Below are 9,020 nucleotides of genomic sequence, written 5' to 3' on the forward strand. Positions count from 1 at the left end.
CAGAGCTCCTGTTGTGTTAGCCCAGGATGTGGGGTAGAGGAATCTCAGGGCTCAGGGGGCGGAGGGGCTTCAGGTCCGGGACAGCACAGGACTGGCAGCCAAACCCACTCCAGTCTTGCCATCTTAGACTTCCCCGGTCCCCTCCATGCTGCTCAGGATTTCTGAGCAAGTCTTGGGGACCTGAGTGACCCTAAGGAAGGACCCAGCCATCTCTCGAGGGACATCATGTAGTCCCCTCCTACCCACACCACCAGCCTGGTCTGGCTGAGATTTTTTGACACATCTGTCATCTGTCCATTTACATGGGACCATCCTCTCCTTACTCACAAAGCCCTACAGGAGGAGGGGGAGGGAAGGAGGGATGGGGGGGGGAGAGAGGAGAGAAAGAAATTCAGTAGATACAGCCAGCCTCTTGTGGTGGTTGGTGGGCGCAGGTTCCAGATCATTCTCAGACTCATGTGGGCTAAACCACAGCTCCACTTCTGGTTTGTGAGTGGTTCACTGGAGATAAGAGTCTCGTGGACTCTCCTGCCCTAGGCTGGCTTCGAACCCTGCGATCCTCCCGATCTTAGCCTCCTGAGTAGCTGGGATGAAGGGTGTGAGCCACTAGCACCTGCCCACCTTCTCGGTTTTCGATAGCGAGCCCCTTCTCATTGGCTGAGATTCTCAGGCCCGCTAGACAGCCTCCCTCTGAACTGAGGCTGGGCCTGGGATGTTGTTGAAATGATGGTCCCCATGGAAGCCCAGTGCCTCCGGCTTCCTCCTCGCCCTCTCCCTGGGGCTCTGCACCCCAGCTTTCTCCTGCTGGTCTCTTGGGGAGGGGTGTATGTAGGACTTGAAACATGCAACCTGTCCCTCTGCTCAGAACATAGTTTTGAGGCCGAGTCTTCTAGCTTATGGGTGCCATTGGATGGGTCAGAGGGGACGAACCATCCTTGCCTTCCTCTCCCTACCCGGTAACAAGCTTGGTTGACTCCAGTCCCTCCGGGAACAAAGCTGGCCTGCTTCATGCATTCTGGGTCTCCATTCATGGCTGGCCTCCTCAGAGACTGGTGCTGAGCCAAGAGAAGCCAGGAAGCACCCCCCTCCCATGACAAAGTCAGGCCAATGATGGGAGTGGGGGAGAAATGCATCCAAGCTCCTGATAGGCTAAGATGCTGGGGCGAGGTTAGTGGTTCTGTTTATATGATTAGCAATGATAGGCTGGAGAAAGTCTTGGGGGAGGGATGTGGTCCAGGAAGAGGTCTGGGACCTGAGGGGTGTTTTTGCCCTACTCAGAACATGGCTGTCTCCCATGTTTGGGTGCTTAGGCCTCCAACAAGATCTGTCTTGGGGCCTGGCGGGGGCAGGAAAGACGCTCTTTTGGCACACGACCAGCTTTTTATTTATTTTGTTGGGGATTGGTGTGGGTTGAGTAGAGTGAGGAATGGCAGAGTTTGGCCCCCTCTCAGGCTGGGAGAGAAAAAATAAACTCTCACCTCTCCAAGCCACCAACTGCTTTCTCTGCTGCCGGGTAGCTGGGTAAGCTGATATAGTCCCGGCTTTGGGGAGGAGCAGTGGGTGTTGGATGGGAGTTCTACAGCCAGCATTGCAGACAGAATAATGGGGAAGGGAGAGGGGAAGGGGGAGGCAAGGGGAGGGGGCTTGACCAGGTATGGGTTTTCTTCCTATTCTCTCTCTCCCTGCCACTACTTTTCTGGAGACAGCAAAGCCCACGCTGCTAGTTAAGACGGTGCCCCACCTCCTCCTCAGTCCTCCCTCCTTCCCCTCCAGGTCTGGTTTCTATAGCAACCCCAGTTGGTGGGAGGTTGTGCTAACTATCAGGTAATGCCCAGCCGAGGTGGGAGGGGGTGGTGGCACCGTGAGGTGGGCACTGGAAAGTGATCTGAGTGGAGGAAGTGAGCGGTTCTCAAACCAGATGGGGGGGAGGGGGAGGGGGCGGTCAGCCAGGTGCAAGGAGACCTTGAAGCAGGAGATCTTGAATGTCTTCCCTGTCCATCTCTGAGAGGTGAGCTGGTGTTATTCAGACCCTTGGCTTTCATCCAAGCGTTACTGCGGGTTCTTGGCATCAGGTGTTTTTAGTGTTTGTTTTTTTTCTGTTTTGTTTTGTTCCCCCCCCCCACCCAGGCAAGTGTTAGGGTCTCTCCGTGCCTCAGTTTCTCTCATCTGCCTAATGGAGAGTGGATGGAGAATTCCAGCATGCTGGCCACATCCAAAGCTCCTTGTGAACACACCTTGTAACCTCTGAGTTATGGTCTCTATCCTAGGATGTATTTCAGATGCAGAAATTAGAATTCATTTGGTTTTCTTTTGTTTGCTGGCCCTGGGGTTTGACCTCAGGTCCTGGGCATTTTGTCCCTGAGCTTTTTAGCTTAAGGCTAACAATCCACCCCTTGAACCACGGCTTCACTGTTTTGGGGGGGGTTGGTTCATTGGAGATAAGAGTCTCACGTACTTTCCTGCCCAGGCTGGCTTTGAACCCCATGATCCTCTAGATCTCATTCCCCTGGGAAGCTGACAGGCGTGAGCCACCCGTGCCCGGCTTGTTGGTTCTCACCAAGTAAAACCATTGTGAATCAAAACCAATCCAGGCCCTGGCACAAAGCTGAAATTCCAATGGGATTGGCTACCGGCAGTGTTCAGGGAAGCAGACCTGTGATTTCTTTCTTCATTGTGCCAGTCCTGGGGCTTGAACTCAGGGCCTCGATGCTATCCCTGAGCTTTTTTTTTTGCTGAAGGCTAGCCATCTCCCACTTTGAGCCACAGTTCCACCTCTGATTTTCTGGTGGAAATTGAGAAAGAGTCTCATGGATTTTCCTGCCTGTGCTGGCCTCGAACTGAGATCCTCAGAACTCAGCCTCCTGAGTTGGCTGGGATGATAGGTGTAAGCCACAGGTGTGCCTGGCTAGGACCTGCCATTTCTGTGAGAAGCTTGGGAATGGTGGTGATTGAGCCTGGCAGAAAGGCCTATCCATCCATCCATCCATCCATCCATCCATCCATCCATCCATCCATCCATCCATCCAACTATCATCTGTCTATCTGCAGGGGTGGTTTCCTCTAGGATCCCCTGTGGATCGGAACTGAACATTCTTCCAAGAGAACAGAACAAGAGGGCTGGCGGAGGGCCTGGCGTTCCACAAAAGGCATCTTCCAGAAACACACGGGCCAAGCCTTCGTGCTGTAAAACCTCTAGCCTAAGGGTCCATCTGTGTGCCTTCCCTTGTCCCAGTCCCTGGGGAGAGCCCGCGGCTCATTTGCATCCAGGCCCCGCCCCCTGTGTGGGAGGGGCTCGCTCAGACCCCCCAAATCCAACCTCACCATCCTATTCCATCTCCAAGCCCTGTGCAACCTCTCTCCTCCGACAACCCCAACCCTCGCGTCTCCCTGCTCTCTTCTGCCTGATGATTCGGCCACTTATTTCAACAGAGAAAATAGAAGCAATCAGGAAGAGAAAAATGCTTTCTCTTATCATCAACCCTTATCAATCTGCCTCCAGCCCCAAACCCGAGAAATCCTGCCTTTCCTGGAGCTGAAGGTCAGGGCTATGGTGGGGCCCGTGCTCAGCAAAGCTTAAAGGCTTGGTTTCTGAAATTCTTCCCCATCCCCCAATGTCTCCCTCTCTCCCAGATCATTTCCTCCAGCCTCTCTCTCTCTCTCTCTGTATGTTGATACTAGAGTTTGAACTCAGGGCCTGGGTGCTGTCCATGAGCCTCTTTGCGCTCAAGGCTGGCGCTCTACCACTTTGAGCCATGTATATGGTGCCACTTCCGGTTTTCCCGTGATTCATTGCAGGTAAGAGTCTCATAGACTTTCCTGCCCAGGCTGGCTTTGAACTGCGATCCTCCGGATCTCAGCCTCCTCCTGAGTAGCTAGGATGACAGGCGTGAGCCCCCAGCACCCAGCTTCCCTGAACTTTTTTGCTTATGGTTGGCACTCTACCACTTGAGCCACAGCTCAAGCTGAATGTCAGTAATGTCCCTTGGGCACAAGGCTGTCATGGGCAAGATGGGGGTGGGGAGGAGGAGGGCTAAGCCCAGAAGCCACCGGAGCCCTTACTCAGCACCTCATACTTTTGCTTAGCTTTCCCCCCCCTCAAGGCTGGCGCTCTACCACTTGAACCATGCCTCCACTTCTGGCTCTTTGCTGCCCGTTGTCATCCTTCAATCTCTGGACTTGTTTCTCCCTACTTGGGTTGGCCAAGGGCCTCTGACCCTTTCCTCATCCCATCCAGAGGGACAAGGAAGGCTTATTTTCCATATCAGGTGCATAGAGGTACTTGTATTATAAAGGCAGGAGGCCCAGAAGAGGAGGCCCGGGTACCTGAGGCCTAGGCATGCAAAGACCTCCAGCTGGCCGTGGAGAGCGGCTGTACTTACGCCATCACGATGACGCTGAAGTCCAGCCAGTTCCAAGGGTCCCGCAGGAAGGTGAACGCGTGCAGGCAGAAGCCTCGGGCCAAGATCTTCACCAGAGACTCGAAGGTGTAGATGGCGGTGAAGGTGTACCTGGGGGAAGGCGAGGCTGAGATTGCAGGCCTCCACCAGTCTATACCCCACTCAGTACCATCTCCACACGTGTGCCCACCCTGGGGAGGGGACAGCAGCGTGTGGTCACGCCAAGCTCTTCTAGAATGCTGCAGCTCTGTTTAAATACCTGTGAATCTTCCTCCCACCCCATTATTATTATTATTATTGTTGTTGTTGTTGTTGTTAAGTCCTGGGACTTGAATCAGGGCCTGGGCTGCTTTTGCTCAAGGCAAGCGCTCTACCACTTTGAGCCACTTCTGATTTTCTGGTGGTTCCTTGGACATAAGAATCTCAAGGAAAGGGATGTGAAGGGTAAACAAAGGAGGAGGCTGCAATGCTTGGTAAGAAATGTACGCATTATCCTGCCCATGTAATTGTAACTCCTCTGTACAGTATGTTCACAAATAAAATAAAATAAAATTAAAAAAAAAAAAGAATCTCAAGGACTGGGGGCTGGGAAGGTGGCTCAGTGGTAGAGCGCTTGCCTTGCATGCATGAGGCCCTGAGTTCGATTCCCCAGCACCACATAAGGAGAAAAAGCCAGAAGTGGTGCTATGGCTCAAGTGGTAGAGTGCTAGCCTTGAGCTGAAGAGCTGAGGGACAGCGCCCAGGCCCAGAGTTCAGGCACCATGACTGGCAAAAAAAAGTAAGAATCTCAAGGACTTTCCTGCTTGGGCTGGTTTTGAACCTTGATCCTCAGATCTCAGCCTCCTGAGTAGCTGACAGGCGTGAGCCACCAGCTCCCAGCTTGAACAGTTTTCCTAGCCTTTGTGTGTGTGAGTGTGTGAGTGTGTGTGTGTGTGTGTGTGTGTGTCAGTTGTGGGGACTTGAACTCATGGTCTGGGCACTGCCTCTGAATTCATTTTGCTCAAGTTGGGCGCTCTACCACTTGAGCCACAGCGCCACTTGCTGAAGACACTTTTCTAATCTGGGGAGGCCTGTGGGAAGGAAGGGAGGGTGAAGTCTGGAAGATACTCACTCGACATACTTGGTCCAGGGAGGAGGATCGTGTTGGGCCATGAACACACAGTTGGTAAGGATGGTGCACATGATGAGCATGCTGAAGAGCGTGGCGGCAGCGTCAAGGAAAGACCATCGGAGGGACAGGCCAAGAGCCCCCACCCCCACCCCCATGGGAGTGGCTCCCAAGAGACACACTGTCGGGGGGGTTGTGGGTTCCTGTGTGTGTGTCAATTCTAGAACTTGAACTCAGGGCCTAAGTGTGGTCCTTTAGCTCTTTGTTTTTGGCTTCAGGCTGGAGCTCTACCACTTGAGTGACATCTCCACTTCCAGCTTTTGGATGGTTGGTTGGAGATAAAGAGTCTCCTAGACTTTCCTGCCCGGGCTGGCTTTGAACCACAACTCTCAGATCTCAGCCTCCTGAGTAGCTAGGATGACAGGTGTGAGCCACTGGCCTAGACTTTCAGAAGGTGTTGGTTGGTTGGTTGGTTTGTGCAGGTCGTGGGGTTTGAACTCAGGGCCTGGGCACTGCCCCTGAGCTCTCTTGCTCAAGGCTGCCACTTTGAGCCACAGCGCCCCTTCCAATTTTCAGGGAGTTCACTGGAGATGAGACTCTCATGGACGTTTCTGCAGGGGGCTGGCCTTGAACCACGATCCTCCAGATCTCAGCCTCCTGAGGAGCAGGGGTGATAGATAGGCTTACTCTGCCCGCTTGAGGCTGGGCAAAGCTGCTGGATCTCCTCCCCTCCTCCCCTTCTTCCCTCACCTCTGCCAGATTTGGAGAAAGAAGCCAAGGGGCAGCTCATAGGCTGGGGGGTGGAGGGATGGGGGCAGGCAGGGACAATGGGCAGCCCCGCCCCCTCCCTGCCCCAGAGACCTCCCCATCCCTCCCTGTCCCTCCCTCCCTCAGCTCACAACGCCACACCCCAGGCTCTGGGCTGCCAAACAAAGCTCCCACAGGTGGCCCACAGCTCTGCTTAATTAAGCTCCAGGGACCAGGGACTAGTCCTAGCTCTTTATCCCTAGCACAACTCCAACCATCAAATGGGGAAGCCGCCACTGTGTGACCCCGCCCCCCTCCTGGCCGGCCTAATGCTTGTGGATCCCAAGGAGTCTTACACGGGGCAGCGGGGCGCTGGTGCATCCCAGCTGCTCAGGAGGCTGAGAATCTAGAGGATCTCGGTTCAAAGCCAGCCTGAGCAGGAATGCCTGTGAGACTTCTCATCTCCAATGAACCACCTGAAAATTGGAAGTGGTTCTGTGGCTCAAAGTGGTCGAGTACCAGCCTTACAACTCAGGGACAGCACCCAGGCCCTGAGTTCGAGCCCCACAACCTCCCCCCCCCTTCCTGCTTGCAATTCATTCTCCAACTCTCTCATCTGAGCGACCAGGCGTGGTGCATTTCCCTGGGCCAGAGCAGGGCTGGCCCACCAAACTGCTCGGGCGTGGTTTACCAGGCTCCAGGAAGCCATGGGCTTCTCCCTGGCCAGACCTCTAATCCTAGCTTCTGGGGAGCCAATGGGAGGATCATGGTTCAAAGCCAGCCGGGACAGACAGAGATTCTTACCTCCCATGAACCCCCCAAAAAAGAAAAGCCAAACAGGGGGAGCTATGGCTCAAGTGGTAGAGCACCAGTCAGGAAACGAAAAAGCAAAGAGACAGTGCCCGGGTCCTGAGTTCCAACTCCAGTAATCTCTCTCTCTCTCTCTCTCTCTCTCTCTCTCTCACACACACACACACACACACACACACACACACACACACACACACACACGTGTACTGCAGACACAAAGATGACAGTGTCCCCTGGGTCCTGGCAGCCCCCCCCCCTCTCCCCACCCTCCTTGCCCCCCTCCCTGCCCCGCCCCACTGGGGCGTGGCCAGGCCAGTCTCCAGTCTCCTGCATCAAGCCCCAGGGGCCTGTGTGAGTCACGTGACCTCTGGGCCTCACCAGGCCCCCACCACCCATGGAACAAGAGGAAAACAGAACGAGGAGAGAGCATCCATTCAAGCCAGGAAAGGGGGGGGCAATTCCACAGCACCCTCAAAGGGCAAAGCTGGCCCTGTGCGCTGGTGGCTCACACCTGTCATCCCAGCTACTCAGGAGGCTGAGATCTGAGGATCGCGGTTCAAAGCCAGCTGGGGCAGGAAAGTCCGTGAGGCTCTGATCTCCAGTAAACCACTAGGAAACCGGAAGTGGTGCATTAAATGGCTCGACGTGGTAGAGGCAGCCTTGGGCAAAAGAAACCCAGAGACTATGCCCAGGCCCTGAGTTCAAGTCCCATAGCTGACCAAAAAGGGCAAAGCTTGTCTGAGAATAAGCAGTCTGCTCTTGGAAGGTAGAGAGGCCAAGTCAGGTTCTGAAATGCTTAGAGAGTGAGGAGGCTTATGGAAACTAGACAGTGCCATCACATGGGAGTCTTTGATCTGCCTTTTTTTTCCCTCTGCTCTTACTCATTTGTGGCAGGGGCTGCGATCTGGAGGTTCCCGATTCCGAGCCAGCTCAGGGAGGAAAGTCCACGAGACTCTTTTATCTCCAATAAACACCTCTCCAAACACCAGAAGTGGAGCTGTGGCTCATGTGGTAGAGAGCTAGTCTTGAGCAAAAAAACAATCAGGGACAGAGTCCAGGCCCTGAGTTCATATCTGGCACAAGCACACACACACACACACACACACACACACACACACACATAACACAAGGGCTGGGAAGGTGGCTTAGTGGTAGAGTGCTCGCCTTGCATGCATGAAGTCCTTGGGTTCAATTCCTCAGCACCACATACACAGAAAAAGCCAGAAGTGGTGCTGTGGCTCAAGTGGTAGAGCACCAGCCTTGAGTTCAAGCCCCAGGACTGGTCAAAAAAAAACACCACCAACAACAAAACAACAGCACAACACAAAAAGCAAACACCACCTACACCCAGCCTCACAGTTAGCAATGGTGGGCAAATGCCTGACACTTGAATGGCTTCATCCTTAGTGGATGGGAGGGAAAGGAGGAGGGACTGGCCGGTTCGGCCTCTGCGCATGCCCGTGACGTCACCGCCTGCCCCAAGCTGGTGAACACAGGGGAGGATTTGGTGAACACATCCCCAGTGCCCACACAGGTAACGTTTTCTTCTCGGCACACAGGGGGAGATCTTGCTGACTGAGATGGCGGTGGAGCTTTGGGGTTCACTTGATTTCTTTTATTTCATACTAGCAGGGAAGACCTGGTGCTGAGTTAGAACCAAAATGCCTTTAAAAGAGGAAAACAAAAAAATAACTTTATATGCCCAAATTTGCTTTGCCAGCCCCTTCCCGGCAAGACACTGTGAGCTCAGAACCAGGAAGCAAACAAAATGGGATGATGGCACCTTGGCTGGTGCATCCCCGTGGGCTGGCCGCCTGCCTGGCCCCATCTGAGTTTGTCTTTGTCCCATCAGCTTTGGGACAGCACCCAGGGCCCCGAGTTCAAGCCCCAGTACCAACACACACACACACACACACACACACACAAAGTTGGCAGACTTTCTAGGCCTTACACCAATC

The 9,020-nt window shown here is 54.1% G+C and overlaps 1 protein-coding gene across 3 annotated transcripts in view; it reads right to left on the minus strand.

Moving 5' to 3' along the window:
• Scn5a (sodium voltage-gated channel alpha subunit 5) overlaps positions 1–5,593 on the minus strand; it is a 57,394-nt gene extending 51,801 nt beyond the window's left edge. For all 3 annotated transcript variants that reach the window (XM_070042440.1, XM_070042441.1, XM_070042439.1), the window contains exons 1-2: positions 5,509–5,593; positions 4,380–4,508 (exon numbers count right to left, since the gene is read on the minus strand). In XM_070042440.1, the coding sequence (XP_069898541.1) occupies positions 4,380–4,508; positions 5,509–5,588 (209 nt within the window). In that variant the 5' untranslated portion in view covers positions 5,589–5,593. The remainder of the gene's footprint in view (positions 1–4,379; positions 4,509–5,508) is intronic.
• Positions 5,594–9,020: the final 3,427 nt, after the last annotated feature.

This window comes from Dipodomys merriami, unplaced genomic scaffold (genome assembly GCF_024711535.1).
Source record: "Dipodomys merriami isolate MVZ:Mamm:240054 unplaced genomic scaffold, mDipMer1.0.p SCAF_325, whole genome shotgun sequence".
In the NCBI taxonomy this organism is placed as follows: Eukaryota; Metazoa; Chordata; class Mammalia; order Rodentia; family Heteromyidae; genus Dipodomys; species Dipodomys merriami.